We start from the raw sequence: 22,550 nt of genomic DNA on the forward strand, positions 1-22,550 counted from the left end.
TTTGGGTATAATAATTTTTATTTTGAACAATTTTTAATTTAAATTTATTATAGCTCACTCCACTTTTCCATAAATAACATTTCTCGCATGTTACTCAACGACACAAGAGCAACATGATAAAAAAAAGTCCACTCTCTGCGACACCGTTCACCAGAAATAAGATAGTTCTATGATCAAGATAGTTTCACAAAAATTAAAAAGAGAGCAAAGCAAATGAATTTTAGTTAGTGCAATTTTGAACTCCCAGAATGCAACAAGATCCCAAAGCTGAAGGCGCAAGTGTCTGATGTCGCAGGGGCCGAGACAGACAATAAAACAATTAATGTTCAGTGGAAGTCCTGCTTCTTGTACATGATGAAAACACGACCAATACCAATAAGGACAATCTTGAAATCATTATCACTTTTTAAAATGCTGTGACTGTCACTATACACAGTGTTCATCTCTGTAATCAGATATATATTTTAAAAAATAATGAAGGTCAAGGTAATATATGGATACAAAAAATAGGCTCAAACTGAAGACAATTAGAAAACAAATACAAGATAATATTAACATCACTGTTTTATACATATTTAAACTCTTATTTATATATTTTTTCCAACATTATCTAACCTTAACTCATATACACGTCATATCTGAAATACACGTTTCATACAAACTTGTTCGTGCACACTTACAACCCCCCATTTTTTTTAATGTACAAAAGAAATTTGCACAAGATGCAAAAAATATCACCATTCATCAAAAAACACTCGTTCGAATCAAAACGATTTTGACCACAATGTTCATGGTTTCTATGTTACAATATTTTGTCGCTTTCTTTATACAAAATGTCTTCGAAAATTTAAGGTATAAATTACAGTCTCTCCACCTTATCACAAGAATAGTAATAATTATGTCCTAGGTATGAGCGCAACCGGGCTCACGAATCTTCGCAACTACTGTCATCATCTGCTTCTTTGAGAGCTGTAAAAAACGTCGTGAGTGATTTTAAGGCAACTGCTTTCCCATTCAGTTCTTGTGGATCACTGCTCTTCTCCCACGTAATGAACGAATCTGATGAGATGATGTTCTCATCCCACAGGATTTGGAATATTTGGCACAGCAATCCTGTAACACAAGCAACATCCAAATTATTCCAAAATATGAAGGGAAAAAATACACGTTTAACATAAATACTGTTAACTACTAGGGCTGGGCGATTCCACAGATTTCATTTCGATTCGATTCTGATTCAAATTACTGTAAAAAATTGAAATTTCGATTTCGATTCGATTCTTTAATTCTAGAGCAAATGCATAAGGTAAACAAGTGTAAAAAAATTTCTAACAATGTAGGCAAACATTCTTAGAATCATTACTTCGTGAAGTCCACATTTCTGTGGTTAAAGCTTTGCTGGACAATTTTCTGTTTGGGTACAGATGAAGATGGAAGTACCACAGATTTCATTTGAGATTGCAATTTTAAAAATTCGGAATATACGTCAGTGTGTTTTGCAAAATGTTTAGCCATGCTGGTTGTGCTCCCATGAACTTGTTTAAGTTTGTTGCCACATGTTTTGCATTTTGAATGCGTTTCTGACACTTTTTCGTAAAATTTCCAAACCGCACCTTTCACGTTTTCACTCATTTCTACAATCAGCGCAAAGATTGTTTTCACATTAGAAACTCAACACGGTATTGGACGTGAGGACGTGACAAAAGAAAATAAACATGATGGATCATTTCTCATTTCCACAGTACTAACGCTCTTGCATTTTCCATTAATGTCGTCGGCATCTGTGATACTGCAGTGAAGGCATATATGTTAAGACAAAGAAAAAGAACACAACTACCACATGTGTAGCTATCAAACTTCCTCACTTAAAAAAAACGTATAAAAGCGGAACCCAGAACCAAAACAAAGTGGTTATCACAGATATAGTGCAACAACTGCACAGCTTCGATGGAAGAATCAGACTTTTTTATGTCCAAGCCGTGGTACTGAAGTTTGCCACCATTAGCGCTCAACTTGCAGACAATTCAGCAGCCATTTTGTGGAAGTGTTGCGTGCACGTCGGTATCATATCTATGAAGCTAAGGTAGTGTTTATTTACCGCTTTCGGTGATTGAGGTTATATTCACAGCCCAGAAATGAAACTTATTGGACAATTGGTTCGTGGACTTTCCAATTGCATAATTAATGTGTTTCTCGGCCGTTTGTAATAGATTTTTTTTCCATTTTGAACAAAATGAGTGTTGTTATTTAGAGGATTGGAGGTAAATATTGCTTATGAATCATGAGTGCTTGGCAGAACCAAAGTTCGTAGATATGAAGAACGTCGCTAAATTGAATATTCGTTGAGGATTTACGTACATACAAAGTTTATGTGCAATTTAACGGAATTTGTGGAAATTGTCACCATGCAAATGACCTAGACAAAGTTCGAATTTTTCGAATCTTAATTTTAAAGAAGAAACGATTTCGATTATTTACGGAATCGAAATCGTAATTTTCGATTAATCGCCCAGCCCTATTAACTACCATAAAAAAAATACATGTGAAACCCCAAATTTTTATTTAGTTTTTATTAATGAAAGGACGCCGCCACCAACTTCTAGGCACAACCATGAGTTTATGCATGCAATTCAACTCTTGTTAATCAATTTGAAGTTCATGCTAGATAACATCTTATTCCCTACTCTTTTCCTAATTTAACTTTTAAATAATTCAGTGGTCTGCAAATCTGTATAATAAGTTATTAAATTACTTGGTAGATGGGTTTTTTGTTAGTGTATAAAAGTGGTGTTAATTATGTTTTACAATTTTTCTACTCTTGCTAATACATTTTGACAAACTGCAAAAATTTAAAAACTGTTCTGATGTTTTTAAAAGAAACAGAAAATTATAGCTTAACTATTTGAAACCAAGATGACGGCTTTCAATTTCTTTGTTAAAATCACTGTTTTTAGTCATTTCGAATGTGACACTGGCAACATTATTCAACACTACTCTTGTGAAGTTAATTTTCAAACATAACCTAACAATATCGTAAAGACTTTTAAATTCATCAAAGGTAAGAAAAATATTATAATTAAATATGTTTGATCACATCTAAGTACTTTACTTAGTCAAAAAATTTTATTTTATAAGCATGTATGAAAAAGGGTTGAATTACATTTCACAGATATATTAATTTATAATATCTTTTTTCTTTGCCCATACATGTTTAATGTTGTGGCTTGCTACGCGACGTATAGATGTATTAACAAAGTAAGGAAATGTCAGGTGCGGATCGTCTAGTACTTCATGGGGAAGTTGGGGCTCACCTTGCGGGTGCTCCAGCTCGTGCACGAGGGCCTGCAGAGCGAACAGACACTGCAGCTCCAGCGGCTCCTTGTTGTCGATGTACTTGGTGAGCAGCGAGTGGTTCTTCATCAGGCTGTCCTCCTGCAGCTTCCACGAGTTCCCGTGCTCTGCATCACGCCACACCACCACTCTCGTCAACGCAATTACAATACAAGCAAATGCACTATAAATTAAATCCTTCAAAAAAGTTAGACAAGCAGTATTTTACCAAGTACTTAATAATAAAAAAATATTCACTAGTCATACCATGTGGTTAGCATAAATATTAAATAACACTTACCAGTGACAATACCACTCTTCTTACCTTATACCTCCCTGTTTCCGACATTTACAAACATTGAATGTTGGGTAATTTATTTCCTTTCTCCAGTAAAATATAATTTATTAAAATAAAACCATTTGGAGATGGAATACTTACTGTATATAGCACTCCTGAACACTGCGGACGACAACACTCGCGAGAAGTGGGGCTCCTGCACTCTCTCGCCCACGTTGGCCTGCGACCGAGCCAGCACACCATCAGCAAACAAGGCACGAGGGGAATATACAACACCAACATACATCTGTGAGCACAGGTGAGTCAAGCCAGTTGCATACCTGCCAACTTTTTAGTTTGGCCATCAAGAAAACTTTTAAATTGGGAAAATGTATCGTAAATCAAATGCGGCAATTTTTTACATGCTTTATGTGCAATTATTTTCTATTTTTCTATTCCATTTGGTTTCTGCTAATTTACTAATGACATGAAGGGCATATTGATGGCCTAGAATGAAAACCTCGTACAGTCAATATTGTAAATGTACTAGGAAACTAAACCTATCCAGAATGTGCCAATTTACACAGCATGCATATGAAAAGCAAAATGATCTAGTACAAAACAAAAGCAATAGTTTTCACTAAACAAGGTTACTTAAAGACATACCTTGCTATATCACATGTTTGTTACATATTTCAGTCATATCCTGATTATCATCCTTGATGCAATTTTAAGACTTAGAATGTGCAGCAGTTGCCTTCTTTGCTTTACCTAATACATCTGAGGTAAATCTTTGTTCATAACAAACACAATTCCTTGATTTCAACACAGAAATAGACTGCAAAGTTTTAGATGACATGGAGGACCTAAATTGGGTTCTGTTTATTTTACCATACTGAAAATGCGCTCACATTCTGAATTACTGTGGGGGATTGACAGAATTGATAGCATTTGACAGTCTGTTATACTTCAGGAAGCCATCTACTCCACGAACTCTTGATAATTCAGCCCACTTGACATCAACAGTGCCTGCTTTCGTCACTTCCAACCCCGTGTGTTCAGTACTGGTGAAAAAGCTATCAATCCTTTTATTTTCTTCCTCAGAAAGCACGTTTTTCCTATGCTTAGGACACTTAACGTGTGTAGTTATGTCGGACCTACCTCCATGAGCAATACTAAAATCACACCGGCACACTGTGCAAAACACAAAAGTTTCTCCTTTTTGCGATTTCAGAATACACGAGAATTTGTTGTTATACGCAGCACGGTAAGTCTGAATATATTTCTTGTTGGCTAGCTTACTCGTGGTTCCCATCACGTAAATACAAACGAAAAAAAACACGGTTGCACAGCACTCCATTGGCACTACGAACAAAAACAATAGTCAGCCATTTTGGACATAATATAAGGAACAAGAAACAGACCAAGGAGGTAGGGCTGACGTCACAATTGTGGTCCGTTCCTCCGTTTAAGGAAGCACTTTTTCGTTGCGTTAAGTGGAAAACAAACGTAGACAGTCCAAACCATATACAAGTAACTAACTATTTCTTGTTTTGTTTTCATTCCGCCTTCCGTCGGTGCGTCGGTAACATGGCCGGTACAGTAAAAGTTGGCAGGTATACATGGCCGGTACAGTGAACGGTAATAAACCACCACGCAAAAATAAATCCGTAAGATATTAAAGACGTCCGTAAAACCGTAAAACAGTATTAAAATCCGTAAAACTTATTGACAATCCGTAAAAGTTGGCAGGTATGCAGTTGCATTCTTCATACACCTGGTCATTAGAATTTAATATACAAAATAATTCAACTAATCACAACTGCTATGCTTGTATAATTTCCTATTTTCCTGAAAACTGCGAAGACTGAGATGTGGCATCTATTTCGCACTGAAAATACTTTTCTTTTGCAACGTAAAACCTGAATTATCCAAAATTGTGACAACCTTACAAATTCTGAATGCAAAATGTTTAACAGTATAACAGGCTTTAGCTAGAACGAAATAGCAGCCATAATCTTGTACCCCAAAAGTGAATCATTAAAAATGGGATTAAGATTAGAAGAAGTAATTTGTGCTCTGAAAACAATCACTGGTAAATAATCAATTTTTTAGTTGGAAATTTAAAAGTTAAAAAATAATTTGCTCAAAAAGTTTAGTAAAGCTGTTAAATAAAGATATTGTGCAATTAACAAAAACCTTTAATTTAGTACAATTTTTTTAAACTCTTTGGCTATTTTCAATTGATAGTGAAAAATGGCCTTGGTACCTCACAGTACGAGGCATTCAGAAATGGTACATACAGATCAGTGAAGGGAACCAATTATTGTTCAACCTAACATGAACACTAGAAAAATACTGAGTAAAAAAATACACTGGATAACAAAACAAGATCACCATTAACTTTTAAAGGATATTCCTGCCAAACTATTCAGGAAAGATACATTTCTGTTTTTCATGAAACATTAATATCCCACCCTGCTTAAAGCCACAAAAGAACACAAATATTTTATTTTTTTAAATTTTCAAAATGTTGAAATTTGTCCACGGATACTTACGGCAATCCAGGCACATATCTCGTCGAATGGGGCAACGTGACCGGATTCATCGGGGGTTAGGAACTGCAAAAGTCGTGTATGAACGTCGTCCATATTGACGGTGGCTGGGGCGCAAAGTGAAGCAATCGCCCCCCCAGTCAGGAATTCCAGGTTCTGCAGTGCAACACATCATCCAACAATCAGATCAAACTTTCTGGCAGCCAGCAACCTAAGGTAAGTCATCAGACACGTGCACTCTCAAATATGGTGATATAAGAACCAAAATATAAAATTCTGCTAAATTAAAGAGACAACAGAGATGCTAACTGCAACTGTCAGGAAACAACAGAAGAGACAATGTCTCTCAACATGTACAGCTGCTTTCGAAAACAGGCTGTTACACGTAACTAAAACAAATACACACACAAATTAAATATAAAAACTAAGGACTAGCCTGTGCGATACTTATCATTCCATTGTTTCTTTGGCAAGTATTTAAATTAGCTGTCTAGTTCCAACACATAAACAACTCAAACTAGCATATTATCGGCAGAAGGGTTGCATATATAATTAGGTCATAAAAGTTCAAAATTTTTACTGTGAGAAGCACCTTTGAATATGGATCGCACCACATATATGTTTCCAGTAGAATTGAATAGATTCGAATTAAGCTTTTGTTCAGTGTCTCGCTTATCGGTGGGTAAGAAATACGCCACTGGTGTTAACCCCCAGTCCTTTTTTGTCTACTTTTTGTGCTACTTTATTGTTGCAAGAATAAGTGAGTACTACTACTAAAAAAATGTCGAAGGAAACTGCTAATTTTTAAACCTGTTTATCCCTTCCCGGCTGTTGTATTTACTAACCAGAATTCTCCCCGAAATAGAAAAACAGGCAAAAAGCTACCCTTAGCCACTTCCTTTTATAAAAATTAGCAGGCACATTTAGGTCGGAGAGAAATATGTGCGGGAACTAAAGGAACGTAAATATTGCTTTGAAGCACCAATGATGGCTACAGCTTTGTTATACAATGTTTCATTGTAAAGATTGAAAATCTCGTGCCTAAAACTATATGTTGGGCCACAGCTGCCTCTTAAAAACCTGCCAAAATACAAAAGTGAAAATAGTGTACAATATCAGTTCACTGACATTTCCAACGATGGAAGGAAAATCGTCAACACCACAACATGGCCACAGCTATCACAGAATGCACACACAAACTCTGGCTGGTTTATTTTTATATATTTTCCTCCTCCAGCCGAATGCCAGCCCAGGCAGTCACGTCACTGGCCAACAAGGGCTTGATGACTGCTAACCACAAACTGCTGAGATATCTTTAATAAACTATTTTCAATTACTCATCACTATATACCTTGTTTTATCATATAATCGTCGCACATTTTATACTAAAATCAAGTTTGAAAAGTAGGGGTGCAACTATGTGAAAAAAGCATTTTTTGTTAGGTAAAGCTATTCATAACAACAAAACCTATTCAAGGAAAGTACGTTCATTTAAAAAGTAGAGTATACAAAATCAAGCCAAACAATTTAAATAAACTAATAGTCATGCACGAAAAACATTTTGTTCAACTTTAAATAATAATAAAAAAACAAAGCTGTGACGTGAACGTGAGTCGGAACACACAACTATCGTAGTACACACCACGAGAAAGCATGGGATATCAAATGTATTTAACTCGGCACCAGACAGAACGCACGTGTAGCATACAATCGATGAGCTATCTGTATCGATATCTGACTACGTGCGCTCGCTCTATACGGGAATCAACATGACCAAACATGAATGATGCCAACTAACGGTGGCTACATTTTTATAAGCAATACGCAGCAGCGAAAAAGACGGCAAAAAGATAAAAGTTATAACGTTTGAAGAAGTCTTTAAAAGAAAATTTACACATCAGACAACTTCATATTTTTGTTAATTAAATAAGTAAGCGGTAACATTCAAATAAATATTAGATTTAAACTTTAAAATACATTGTTTCATACGGGAAAACTACCTACACAAAACCCTCGGAATCTAAAAACATTATGCGTCGTTTATGCGAGAAATTTCCCCCCCACAAATTTTGATGCCCTAAAATAACGATGTGACGATTATGCGATAAAACACAGTATATATATTAAAAATATCACAGGAGAGTTATTTATGCACATACTCAATGACACACTGCAATTAAATTTTTTTTTATCTACTTTCTACCTAAAGTAAAAACCTTGCTTCAAGGTAGAAATGCATTTTTGAAACTAAAAATTAACATAAAATGTAATACCCATACTAAAGTAAATATGGTAATTTGCCATGCAAGAGGAAAAAAAAAATTGTATTTTTGTAGCAATACATGACTGTAATTGCGAAAAGTAACTTGGAGCAATTAACAAATTTTTATATATAATTAGATGACACTTTTTTCTCAAATATTTTCTCTAATAGAAATCACATGAAATTTGAGAAGAAAATTGAAGGTATGGCTTGGAACTTTGAACTTAAATGGTAAGAAAAACTAAATTTATTAAGTACTCACATGTTCCTTGATGAAGGAATCAACCGTGCTTGCAGGAAGGTAACTGGACCATTTGAGGCCTTCAGAGTCCCAATGCTCCTTCACCCAGTTGGGACCCTTCGGGACAAACACAAAAACAAATCTCGAGATACTATGGGCATTGTGTACTTTTGTGCCTTTATTTTCTGTTGAAAGGAAAATTTTAAAAAATCCTGACTACTTGAACTCGACTCAAAATACTTAAGTTTTGCATTACCAGACTTGTCATTCATCATCTATATTACTCGTGTACCCATATATGTACCGTATATACTCGTGTATAGCGCGCCCTTTTTTCCCCTCAAGTAAAGGAAAAAAATAAGGATGCGCGCTATACACGGGAAAAAAAATTTTTTTTGGGGGGGGGGGGGGGGGAGGAGTGGAAGTCGTTAACTGCCGGGTGCCGGGTGACGTTTCTGGCCAGCCCCCACACATACGCACAAGCAACAAGGCCTCTGTTTCACACACACACACACACACACACACACACTCACACACACGCACACGCGCGCGCAAGCTCGCACATCATGGTCTCTTGTTTATTTTTAAACCTCCCCCCTTTACAGAAAGCCAGCTCAGAAGTAGTAAAAAGAGAGAGAGAAAGAGAGAATGTTGTCACCAGTTCCCCCCCCCCCCCCCCCGGCCAGCTTCTTCGCTTCCTCCATTCCTCACCGGTGAGTCATCAAGTTCTCCGCGCCAGCTTAGCAACGTAGCGCGGCACGCCTCCCTCCCTTCCTTCCTTCCACGTACCAGTTGTGACGATATAGCGCTTTATTATCTTCCGTTTAGACAGCAGAGTTTATGTATTTTCCTGACGCATCACCACACATCAATTTAAATAATCAGGTACCACAAAATGTTAGTAAAATTTATTTATGGGGGAAAAAAAAATTTCAATTTTTTTTTCTTTGGAATTAGTTGCAAAAATCGTGGTGCGCGCTATACACGAGGGCGCGCTATACACGAGTAAATACGGTACTATTTAAATTAGAAAAGTAATCTTGTCAGACTACATTACTTATGTGATAAGTGATAACTGATAAGTGTATTTTGTAGGACTGTGCGGCAAAGGATTTTTTGATTTGAATTGAAATATACAACAGCCATGAATTTTAGTGTCATGTAAATATCTAAAACTTACAACCTACTTATGTTATTTATAAGTTTTGTATCAATAGTCATGCTACAGTAACTCATTTTAATGTTTCATGGTTGCTACAGAAATAGAATCTTATAATTCCCTGACTTTCCCTGTTTTCCAGAAATTTAAGAGAAAAATTCCCTGACTTTCTTATGAAGTACATACCATAAATATTAACGTGCATATGATTAAATGTAATATAAAAATTTCAACATGAGGTAAAACAAGGTTTTTTTATTGTGTTATTTTGACGGCAGAATTGCGAATGTGTTTTTTTCCTTCGACATGGCTGGTGAGAGCTCTTCGGACCATATTGCTGAATTAAATACTTTTGTAGCACAAAGTGCAGTACGCAGAATTTATGTTTTTAGCAGAGGGTTTGATATGCTGAAACTGTGACTCCTTGAGCCAATTCTCCTTAAAAGTAGTTTCTTCGACATCTCTAAGATAAAAAAAAAGTACATATTAATATTTTCAGGTTAGGATAAAAAAATTATTGTTTATGAATTCTTAAAAAAATATTACTACACAAATACAAAAACTATTACAAATTCACACCTAGCAATATAACAGGCCTACTTAGAGAATTACAATAGCAGCATTACAACATGCAATACTCTTACATTCTTACAATGTTAACTAACGATTCTGGGGAAAAACATGTTCAGTTATGCATATTTTTTTATACACAATAAGTGTCACGCAACAGAACTCACGGATTATAACGGTTGAAAAAAAAAGTAATTAAAAAAATAGTTAGAAAAAAATGCAAAAACATAACCGCACACAAAAGCCACGTGTTTTCGTATCAGCTTGGTAGTTTTCAAAATGAGAATTGGTATTGCTTCTTTATCAAAATGCACTTTATTTTCTTATGATCGCATCAAAAACTAACTTCACCTGAAACGCCTTTAAATTCACGCAATAAGCTTTGTATTCATCTTATTCCACGTGAAAATAGCCTTCAAAAGATAAACGACGCCATGCCCGTTCTGTAGTTCACTGCATGGAACGGAACAAAACACAGTCTCAAGGGAAAATTAAAAAGGATCAAAACACTAACAAATGAAGGCCGGGTTCGCTAGTGAACAAACGAGTGCCTGGATTGGCCAGAAGTTATGGTGGGTGGTTGTACCAGCCTATTGCAACGGACAATCGTAGACCAAGTAAAAAAAAAAAAAAAAAAAGCTGCAGTTGCTGTGTGCCTTAAGCAGCAGCCTTTTAGCGGAGTCGTTCGGTAGTGGTACGAGCGCATCAAAACATAGCTTTGTTTGAATTATAAGCAACTTTAAAATTTCTAGAATTCGTAGAATTTTCCCTGACATTTCCCGGAATTGCCAGACCATTTTAATTTCCCTGACATTTCCCGGTTTTCTAGTCCTGTAGCAACTATGTGTTTTATACTTCCTACATTTGGCGGTTTGGTTAGAATTTTTTTCATAAAACTTTCAACTAGCTTTGAACTCAGAAGCTATTCTTCCCTTGTTTTCCATATGGATGAAGAAATTGGAACCGTAATGAAGGAATACCCTATAACAAACTGCCACTAAAATTAGCATTAGGTCATTCTCTTTGTTTGCACAGGTCAAGAACTGTAACAAAGTTTATCCAACTACCACAAACTACAAAAAGGCTCAAATTTGTGATCTTTAAGCTCCAGGTTGTTAAAAATTATGCCATAAACTGTCAGAGTTAAATTAGACATTATTCAGTTGAAAAAAATATTAACTTATTTTAAATTTTACAATACTAATTTCCATTTTTTCTCCTCACAGATTATGACAAAAGAAATACGTGATCCAATCAACACTAATGGACAATGGCTTCCCACAATAATAATATAAGCTATGTTTATAGCCCATTAGAAAACTGATTTTCAGAGGTTCACGATATTGATAAAAAAAAAAACTGTTAAAACAAAATATTAGCAACTTAAATATTGTAACCAAGATGATTAATGTCACTGAAAACTGACCCATTATTTAATACAAAACGGCTGTATTTCCACTATGTTTGACAAGTTTCTTCGTTGAGTAGTTGGGATTGCTGTATAGTGTATGATAATGCACCACTTGAGATTACCAATATAAGTAGTAATTAAATTACAAAGTAGAATTATTTATACTCAATTGTTTTCTCATTATAAATATGTAAATGTGTGTTTTGGGGATTCTATATTTAACATAATTAAAACACAATAGCGAAAATCTGGTAGGTATATAAAAAGGCATGCATTGTACCATTGTAAACAAGTTTTTAGAAAAAAATTATACATTTAAAATGACCTGAAAATTCTAATTTTGTAAATCTCACGGTTCACACACATCTTCTAATAGTACTTTACATACCGTATTTACTCGCATATAGGTCGCGGCAATTTTACCACATTTGATGGGAAAAAAATGAAGTGCTACCTATATGAGAAGAATTTTTTTTTTTTTTAAAGTTTTGAGGAATTTTTTTTTTGCAATATTTTGCTTTAAAATGCGAAAAAGAAGTTTATATAGGTATAGGCAAATTTATTTACAATGTACACATACAGCGAAACCCCTTATTTACTTTACAGTTATTTACGTTTTCCCGTTATTTGCACTATATTCTTCAGGTCACGTTTAGTTCCCAATTAGTCCAATACAATACTTTCACGCAAATTACGACTCAAAAATCGCCTCCATCCCGCTATTTACGTCACGTAACAACCATAAACAACCAGAAAATACAGTGGGTACTTTAAGAGTAGATAAGATTAGCTAGTAGGCCTAAAAACATCTTGAAAAACGTAACGTTATTAGTCGGCAATGAACATTTTAAATCGCAAAATATACATATTTTATAACATGAAAAGTTGCTTTTATTTCTAAACATGTAATAATTTCAGCCTAGGCGTGTAAAAGTCCGAGTAATAATAGCAGGAGACAATCTAAAATGCACGAGGGAAAAACGTAAACTAACGAATGTATAAATGTGACTGCTTATAAGTTCTGATACTGTATTTATGTCACAACTTAGCCAAAATACTGGTACGAGACATAAACTTCACAAAAAATGAGCGAAGTCTTGGTAACTGTTTTATACGTATTTTATAATTTCGGAAGTATTGTACAGTTGACAAAAATTTTTTAAAATAATTTATTTCTGGGGATCTTAATTAATTAATTATTGGTATCAAGACATCAAGATGGACGTAAACTTGAACATGTCACGGCAGCGAGAAAACTGGTGCGTATACCAATAAACTGGTATTAGAACTGGACAAAATTGGTACACTGGAGGTGGAGCTTATATTTTTTACCGCTAAGCTCGCATCTATTGGCTGGCTGCTGATGCAAGGTCACGAGTCTGGGCGGAGCGTTGAGTGAGTTATACTGCGCATGCGCAGCTCAGTGAACAAAGAGAGCCAGCAGGCGCGCCGTAACAGCAGCTGGCCAGCTGATCGAGTACAATGACCTTTCTCCGCGCACGGCGCGGTAATGAATTACCGGTGCGACCTGTATGGGGGGAATCTTAAATACCAAATTCAAGACCTCAAATTATGGGTGCGACCTATCTGCGATGGCGACTTATATGCGAGTAAATACGGTAATATTGCACTGATCAACTGCACTCAATTCATCTGTTCATATCTAGATGTTTACTAATATATGTCCACTTATTTAAAACAGTATTGCACTAGCCATTTTTTTCTTAAAGGAAATGCTTGAATGACAGTACAGTTGCTTTCTTAGCACGTTGTGTTCGACAATGAACTGTGTGAACACTCACATGATGAAGGCACTATCCAAGTTTTCAGTTTTTTTAAAATTAATTCTGTATTTTCTTTCTTATTTGCCATTTTTCCTACTGTATGCCATGTTTACACCACGACATACCGTACAGAAAGCATATGTATTATCTATGAAGTCTATAGAAAAGTTCTCTTTCTGAAGTATAACCATACAGTACAAAATTAATATTATTGATAAGTAAATACTTAAATAAGACTGTTTGACATAGACCATTGTAATCGTTTCGTTACAACAGTAAAACACCATGGAAAAAATTTCCAGCATAAAAATTAATTTTTTTTTGCAGCTGACCAATTAATATACACAATTTTACAGTTAATATTTTTCCCTGGTAAATTGCCAAGTACCTTGAGAAACTTAACATGCATTTACTTTACTGGAACACAATAAAGATTTCAGGTCAATTTAATTATTTTACCCCGCAGTTAGTAGAACCACTGCTGTGGTGGGATTCATGTCTACTAACCTGCTCCTTCATCAGCAAAGAAAAGACCTCTGGAATAAGTTTAGTCGGATTGGTCTGTCTGCTTATCGAGAGAAAGTCACCGAGAGAAAATTCAGAACCAGAAAAGAGAGGAACTGAAAAGAAACAAGTACAACACACAATACTATTACCACGTGTATAAAATGATCTGTGATGAACTATGAATGTTATAACAGCAGAACCTCATTTTTACGTAACCAGATTTCGCAATTTTCTTGGTAATATATTTTTATACTTGCACTGCCATTTACTCTGTATTATTATGAATGCACTACAGCCCGCTTCATGCTGGACTTAATAGCAAATCTGAAAAAAAGGTTTAGATGGAACATTTATTAATTATACATAGTTGTGTGTGGTCATACCAGGTTCGCGTGCCATTGTAAACAATATATACATATATGTTTTTGCTATGTGCCTTTACTTGTGGTTGACTGTGAATTTCTTTGTTATTAGATTCGTTTTGAATTTGTGTATTCAGCCTGTGATGCTGTTGCCATTTCATCTAGTAAATTAATCAGATACCTACTTCAAAAAAATTTGATTGCGAAAAATTCAATCAAAAATAATGTCTTATTGATAGAAATTAAAGTTGAATGAATAAAAAAAAAATAAAAAAAAGTTTACATCGTGGTTTTCAGCATTTTACATATTTATGTTCTCGTCCCTAGAAAAATGTAAAAAAGAGGTTCCAATGTAATTGTCAACAATTTTCAGTAAAATACATTGACAAAATTTACATTTTCTAAATTAAAAAAAAACACACACAACATTATGTGTTAAACTTTCCTTTACTAACCACTTGACATTCCAACTTTCAACATCCCTATCATATTTAACTTAAAGTATGTGTCAGACTTAAAAACCATCTTTATTTGATTTATCTGAACATGACCAAGAAACATGAACACTATTTCATACTGCTAAAACATCACGAGAGTAACTTTATGGACGTGTAATAATGCAGATAAGCTGAACCATGCATCAAGTTTCACAATGTAACAAAACAACACTTCAGCACTATGAGAATATTCACGTATGCTGCATCAGGCCTGTTGAGCTTAGCCATCACTGCCATTATGGAAGTTGAGTTTTCATCATGTGCAGCACACACTGAGACAAGGGATTACATAATTAATTGTCATACACACCTATTGTCTCGGCTATATACAGCCAAATCTTTGGGATGTCAATTGCCATGTCGTCTGCTATTTCCAGAAACTGCAACATCCTGCCAATAAAAAACCAGTACACAGTAAACTTACTGCACTGATGTTTGCCTTTAATAAAAAAATAAAACCAACATTGTTTACAATAAATATTTAGTGGCACGTCACATTTTAAACTTTAATGACTAGATAACAAATAAGCATACACTGACCCCAATTAAAATAATACATAAAGCCAAAATTAAATCTTTTGTTGAGATAATGAATTTAACACAAGTCATATCAAAACATATGGTAAATAATGACTTTCCCCCCCCCCCCATATTTAATTAATAATAAATCACCCACCATTAATTTATTAAAAGCAGTCCATAAGCAAGTGTTTGCATACCTGCCAACTTTAGCAAGTACAAATAAAGTAGGGTCCAAAGATCTCCCCCAGGAAAATTCTGATCTGAAGGTGCAAAATGTTATTTAAGCTTATTTTGAAAATAAATATTTTAATATTTTTATAAGACTAATTGCTAGTTTTATGAACAAAGAGAAAATTTTTTTCTATTAATCAATACACAATACAACTAGGTTCAGAAAGGGTGAAGAGGTAGGGTAGTTACGTGTATTAAATGCACATCAGACGAAAAAGAATAAACATGGAATTCTCTCCCCTTAATACACACACTGGTTCTAAACAAACACAGGATTTGAAAACATTTTCCTCATGAAAAAAAAAAAGGAATTACAAATGACAAGTGATGTCTACTTTTAACAACATACAGTATCAAACTTAAGAAGTCCCACATCATAAATATTTCCACTTTACCTATTCATACATACATTTAACTTTTTTAATAAGTTTCTGTAAATTTCTAAATACTTTGAGAAAACCCTAAATGTGGATTTACTTGTACAAATTATGAGTTAATAAAATGCAACTACATATGTTTGATACATCAGACAGCTGACTTCCAGGCACAGTGCTGAATGTTCAGGACGTTACGCGACAAACCCTACTTTCATTCCCTCGTTCATTCTCACAGCTAAAGTAGAATTTGTCAATTTGTTTCCCAATTCAATACTCCAACAATATGAAACAAAGAAGGCAATAATATATGTTTAACAAGCTAGCCTACTAAGGAAAAAACTTTAAAAATTTAGCTGTTGGATAAAAAATGTAATATCAATGTATGCATCATTTTTTGCTCAAGACACATTTTAAATGGTCCACATTTGCATAGTGTACACATTTGATGCCAGATAATTTAATCATGTATTTTGGAAGTATTTTTAACTCAACTTATATGATTTTGTGTGTAGAACTCATTTCTGAAAACAGTTTTGTATAATAATTATTTTTTCAACATGAAATAAATTTATGCATGAATAGGTTAAAATCTTCCCTTCTCATAAATAAACCCTGCAATTAATAGGAACAGTAAAAAAAAAAAAAAAAAAAAAATCTATATATAAAAAACTCATAGCCATAACAAAAAAGATAACTTTTTATTGCTAATCCTGTTAATGTATTCAAACCAGCCTTAAAATCTTCTGTAACATAATCAGAGTACGATCGCCATATCGAACTCACCCTTTGACGTAGTGATCAGTTTTTATAATACAGTTCTTCAGCAAGTCGGCCATCAATTTGCCGAGCAGCTGCCGTGCCTGTGAAGACTTCTCCATCAAATAATTCATACATTCCTCTACAAAGATATGCATGTTCTTGTCCAAAAATGTCTCCATCACCGTCTGTCGTGCTTCCTGCAACACACCCGCTTCAGTTGCAATACACCAACAGCTGATCGTACTTAACCCACAAACACACTACAACATTTTTCATCACCAGCCTACATTAACATACATCAAAATATACAATAAGTAAAAAAAAAAAAATGCAACATGTACTTAGGGTTCAGGTTGTTACAGATGAAAAAGTTGATGGGACAGGAGTAAAAACACTGATAATGTCTAAGTTGGACACAAGGGCTTGACTTGACTATGCACCACACATATTCTTCACTTGGCAAGCAGTTTAAAACTCATTCACAGAGGAACGCACAAGCCGGTGTTGTGTTCCAGCTGAATGCAGTCCACTCACCGGGTAGTTGACGTTGTGCAGGAACTCGTCCATGAGGAAGTGCACCTTCTTCTGGATCTGGTCCAGGGAGAGGGAGGGGTCTGGCACGATGGCCGCCGGCGTGACCTTGGGCGGCTTGCCCTCGCGCTGGTCCGCCTCCTCTGCCGCGCCCGGCCGCGCAGGCGCCGCGCTGTCGCGCGACTGCCTCAGGTCTGCCACACCCACACCAACACTACCTACACTTGGTCCACGATACAGCAATAATAACAAACATGTTTCTGTAATTTTAAAATAAAAAAATAAAATAATTCCTATTCCAAATTTTCAAATGGCAAAATAGGTATAAGAAAGAAAAAGTAAAAAAGGGGGAAAAAATTAATTTCATGTAATTCACTTAACTACCTTCTCACAAACACTATACAGTCAAACTTCATTTATACGAAATTCCCGTTTATGCGAAGTACTTTTACAGTCCCAGTAAATAAGGTATGCTTTCCTATGTTATTCAGTACTTTTAATACGAAATAAGGTTAATATGAATTACGAAGTTGTTTTGATCCCTCAAGCAGCTGTTAACGTGTATAAGTAAACGGTTAATACGAATTTCACAGCCGAAGTCTAAAGTAAATCACATCTTCATAACCGTCATGTAAACAAACGTTTCTCCAAAGATAGATGTATGTATCCTACAGCGCAAAATGGTCTAAAAACAAGATGAAAAGTTCAACTCTAGTGGCAATGTTAGTAACTAAACTAGAAAAGATGCCATGTTGTAAACGGAAAACGAAAAGGAAAGTACTCTATACCTTATTAATATTAGTCGTCGGAAGTGTACATACGTAGAAGTTTATAGTCTATGGAAAAAAGTTCTGATATTTTCCATTGTTCACGCATGTGTGTCTTAACCTCAATTTTGAGTGAGAGTTGTTTTGTAATATGACTGCGAAACGTAAACGCAACGACCTTACATTGCAAATTAAAGTTAAAATTATCGAAGAAGTAGACAATGGAGAGAGAATTTAACAGCCCGCAATCGTCGTTGTCTTCAATACTAAAAAATCGTGAAAAGATTGAATCGGCTTTTGCGAGTCCGTGCAAATTATCAACAAGAAATGGAAGCTACCTTGTTGCAGTGGTTTGAAGAAATGCGTGCAGCAAACATTCCTATTTCTGGACCTATGATTCAGAAGGAGGCCGACTACCTAGCATTGAGGTTAGGAATTTCAGACTTCAAGTTCAGCAATGGTTAGCTACAACGGTTTAAGGATCGCAACAATCTTGTTGGCAAAACTATGTGTAGGGAGTCTGCAGCAGTAGATACGACCAAAGTTAAATGTGGTAAACAATGCTTATAAGAAAAAAATACAGTAGAACCCCGATTTTGCGAACACGGATTTAACGAAAACAGCGATTTAACGTAAAGGTTTTCAGGAACAATAAAAAAAACACCAATTTATTAAAATAATAATATAGATTTCCAAAAAATGAAAGTAAATAGTAATGGAATCTTATTAAAAATTACACTTTGTGGTGTCAGTAATAGAATGGAGGTACTATATATTAATATGTGCCTTTGCATCATTTGTCCAAATACGAAAAAATTAAAAAAGTTGTTCAAATTGCTTAAAAACTGCGGGCGCTGTAACTGAATTGCATAGGTGCGTGCCATTGCGCGCGCCTGGATAGATAGACTGTCCGCGACACATGACGTCATGAAGGGTTTCTTTGTCCGCATCCCCCTCCCCCTCTTCAATGCCTGGCTTGACTCACCACGTTATCTACCAAACACGCCCGCATAGTAACAGTGCTAGCCAATAATCACACGTTTCCAAATATTCCCTTTCCCATCCTCCAGGTTTTTTCAACTTGTGACCACGTCACACCAATACGCCATTATCATTATTCTCTAGAGGTGTAAAAGTAACGAAAAAAAGCGTTCCCGTATGTATTCATTACTATAACAATTAGTACTCGTTACTATCGTATCACGTTACATTACTCGTTACTTCTGATACCGCATATGCTATGTTATGTTGCAGCAACGAATCGAGTCGTATTGCGTACGCGTACAGTATGACGTCGCGTAAATAATAATAAATAGAATATAAACAATTAACCATATTTGATAATTAACAGTTTTTGTTAACCAAGAAACAATTAAATCTCATTAGAGCGGCTTTTTTATACTATCTCTTTTAAGATAAGAACAAAAAAACGTGAAAATACGCGATAATAAAAACATATTTCTAATTTGTAAACAATACTTTCTTACGTTGTTTCTGTTCCAATCTCAAACTTAGTCTACACACACAATACCTTTAATAAACAGTAAAAAACTTTGACGACGAATTTCCAAATTATACTTTACTTAATAAACAAACATCGTTCTTTGTAACGCAAATTCATCGAATATGCGCGCGCATGCGTAAAACATACGAAAAAAGCGAGTAACGAGATGCAGCCGTGTGTAACGTTTCGTTACTCGTTACTAGATGGCGCACCTGTTACTCGGTACCGAATACATACGGTTTGCTACAGCTTTATTATTCTCAGTAAGAGCTTCGTGCACAGTGTTTAGTTTTTGGAATACGTTTTTTATAAGTGCTGCGCAGCTCAGCGAACAAAGAGAGTCAGCCGGCGGCTACGCCGCGCCGTAATAGCAGCTGACAGAGTACAATGACCTTTCTCCGCGTACGGCGCGCTATTGACGGAAATTTTCCATAAATTTGCGGCCAATTTTTTTATTTTTTACTGTGACGCAATGTGTATGTAGCTCGTATTTGTTATAAACGCTGCAGGTTGCGACTGTATTTTAATACACTAACGTATTTCTTACACTTTACATATTTTTAAACTTTTATTTTATGCCTCATTTTTCACGGTTTCTGAAAATCTGTATGTACGACCGAGGTGTACGTACGAACCGGGGGCCGTACGAGCGAGATTAAAAGACGTTGAAGATGTAAAGTTGACGAAGCCTGAGATAGCACGGCAGCACAAGATATCAGCGTCGACCCTGTCTACGATATGGAAACGGTAGGGACGCGATTATGAGTGCGGGGGTCATTGAAAATCGGAAAATCGGATTTAACGAAACATCGATTTAGAGTAAACATTTTCGGTAATAATAGCACTTCGTTAAATCGGGGTTCTACTGTAGTGCAAACCAGAATTGATGCTTTTTTTAAACCAAATGTTTGAATAGAAAATGTGTCATGAAACTTGAAGTTTGTATTATGATTTATTCTGTAAGTGTTGCATTGTGTTTGTTTTCTTCAGTGTTTACATATTGTTATGCATGTATGAAGCCAGCTTATACTACCAACAGTGTATATAATTTTCTTTATAATTGTAAATATAGGCAATTAAAGTTCAATCAATTTTTTTGTCATGATATCCAATTAGTTTGGTTAATACAAACTCTCGTTATTACAAAGTGCTAAAATTATGGTCCCTTCAGGTTTGTAATAATGAGGTTTGACTTTATACATCTTTATGCATGTTCACTAGACACTCTTTATTAAGCATTTGCCAAGATTACATTATTTTTGGGAAATTACTAAGTAAATAAAAAAAGTGAAACCTACATCAATAATTATTAAGATCCATTAAAAATATACTTTATTAATTTATATTACGAGATTTAAAACACAGTGGAACCTCGCTACAAGAGCTGACAATGACAAATGTTCTCAAAACTTAAAAAACTGTCAATTTCATACTGTATTTGGAAAATGGTAAGCTGCAGATAAAAAAATTGATAAATTAGGAATAAAACAGGTCTCTGATGATTTTATATGCAAATTTTTGTTTTAACAGCTGTGTTAGTGTGATTAAGATAAAAAATGAGCTATACAAGATGGATAACCAAATAAAGTTGTAGCTGCATTGTAGTCTGTATAAATTTTATGGGCAGAACTACTCTCAAAATAATTTTTTACAATAAAATGTAAGTTTAGTTTGCAAGAGGCTGTGATATTTGGATGTATGCTTGGTCGGCAAGACCTGAACTTTAACTACGGCTTCTCTTGTTAAATGTTTAATTCCCTATTGTTACAGTTAATTATTGTGTGTTAAGTAATAAATTTCAGTTTAATGGACTGTGGGTAACCTTAATTATTTTAATGATTTAAATACCCAAGTGCATTGGTTCCCTTTTGGCTTGCAGAGTTAATCTCTTGAGGGAAATAAAATGTTATTTTATACAACTTACCTTGCAACCTAAGCTGTTTTCTCAACTACTTTGGCCTAAACAACCCTCCCCCTTGGCTTGACAGGAAGCCAAGTAATTGCATAACATAGCAAAATATTACCTTGTGATTGTGGTGAAGTAGCTAGCTAAGTAGGTGCAGTAAACCCTCAACGACACAAAAAAAAAACTCTTAATATCATTTCTATTACACTTTAAACGGATAGAAGTATGTATAACTTTGACAGCCAGAGCTACTATACGTACCATCAGGTATAAATTTGGAAAATGGAGCGGTGCGGTCCTTCTCAGTGGACGGTGCCGCTTTTCCAGGCGGAAGACGAGAGCTGGACAGAAAAAAAAAAACTGTCTGTACAAATAATACTGAAATAATGCTAGCAATGGTTGAATTCATTAACCATCAGTTCACAGTAATAATCAGTGGACAGTCAGAAACTCTAGTCTGAATGAAGGAATCATCACATCGCGGGCACGAGCGAACAGAGGGCCAGCGCGGGCATGGGCGTACCTGGACATGCTCGGAGGAGGCTTCTTGTCCTCCACGTCCAGGGCAGAGTACATGTTGGGGTGTATCTGGGCGTAGTTCCTCTTCTCCGCGGGGGGCGCCTTGGCCCCGGTGCCCGCCCCGGCCCCCCAGTTGCTGAACTGGTTCTTGGATCCCAGCGACATGTTCTGCTCACTCTCCTGGAACAACACACAGTTGCACGTCATCCAACAAACCAACAATCGCTCACACAAACTTCCAAACATTTCCACATATTTTTGGAATCTTTATCAAAATCCCATTTTTAAAATTAAAAAATAACATTAAATTAATAACATAACAATATATATAGAATAGGATTTAAACATGCAATGAAATTTTTCAGCCTACTTTATAAGTGTCTAAAAAAAAGATGCAAAATACAGTAAAATAAAAGGAAAAAAATACTCGTGATGAAGAACCTGGAAATACTATACATGTTTTTTTGTTTGAAACTTG

At 35.4% G+C, this 22,550-nt stretch overlaps 1 protein-coding gene across 5 annotated transcripts in view; it reads right to left on the reverse strand.

Moving 5' to 3' along the window:
• LOC134538078 (eukaryotic translation initiation factor 4 gamma 1-like) overlaps nt 1–22,550 on the reverse strand; it is a 167,666-nt gene continuing 145,116 nt past the window's right edge. For all 5 annotated transcript variants that reach the window (XM_063379072.1, XM_063379070.1, XM_063379075.1 and 2 more), the window contains 11 exons: nt 22,077–22,252; nt 21,815–21,894; nt 17,380–17,570; nt 16,870–17,042; nt 15,267–15,346; nt 14,098–14,210; nt 8,688–8,783; nt 6,166–6,318; nt 3,770–3,848; nt 3,312–3,458; nt 1–1,113 (listed from right to left, as the gene is read on the reverse strand). In XM_063379072.1, coding sequence (XP_063235142.1) covers nt 926–1,113; nt 3,312–3,458; nt 3,770–3,848; nt 6,166–6,318; nt 8,688–8,783; nt 14,098–14,210; nt 15,267–15,346; nt 16,870–17,042; nt 17,380–17,570; nt 21,815–21,894; nt 22,077–22,252 — 1,476 coding nt within the window. In that variant the 3' untranslated portion in view covers nt 1–925. The remainder of the gene's footprint in view (nt 1,114–3,311; nt 3,459–3,769; nt 3,849–6,165; nt 6,319–8,687; nt 8,784–14,097; nt 14,211–15,266; nt 15,347–16,869; nt 17,043–17,379; nt 17,571–21,814; nt 21,895–22,076; nt 22,253–22,550) is intronic.

Source organism: Bacillus rossius, chromosome 13, assembly GCF_032445375.1.
Source record: "Bacillus rossius redtenbacheri isolate Brsri chromosome 13, Brsri_v3, whole genome shotgun sequence".
Lineage (NCBI taxonomy): Eukaryota > Metazoa > Arthropoda > Insecta > Phasmatodea > Bacillidae > Bacillus > Bacillus rossius.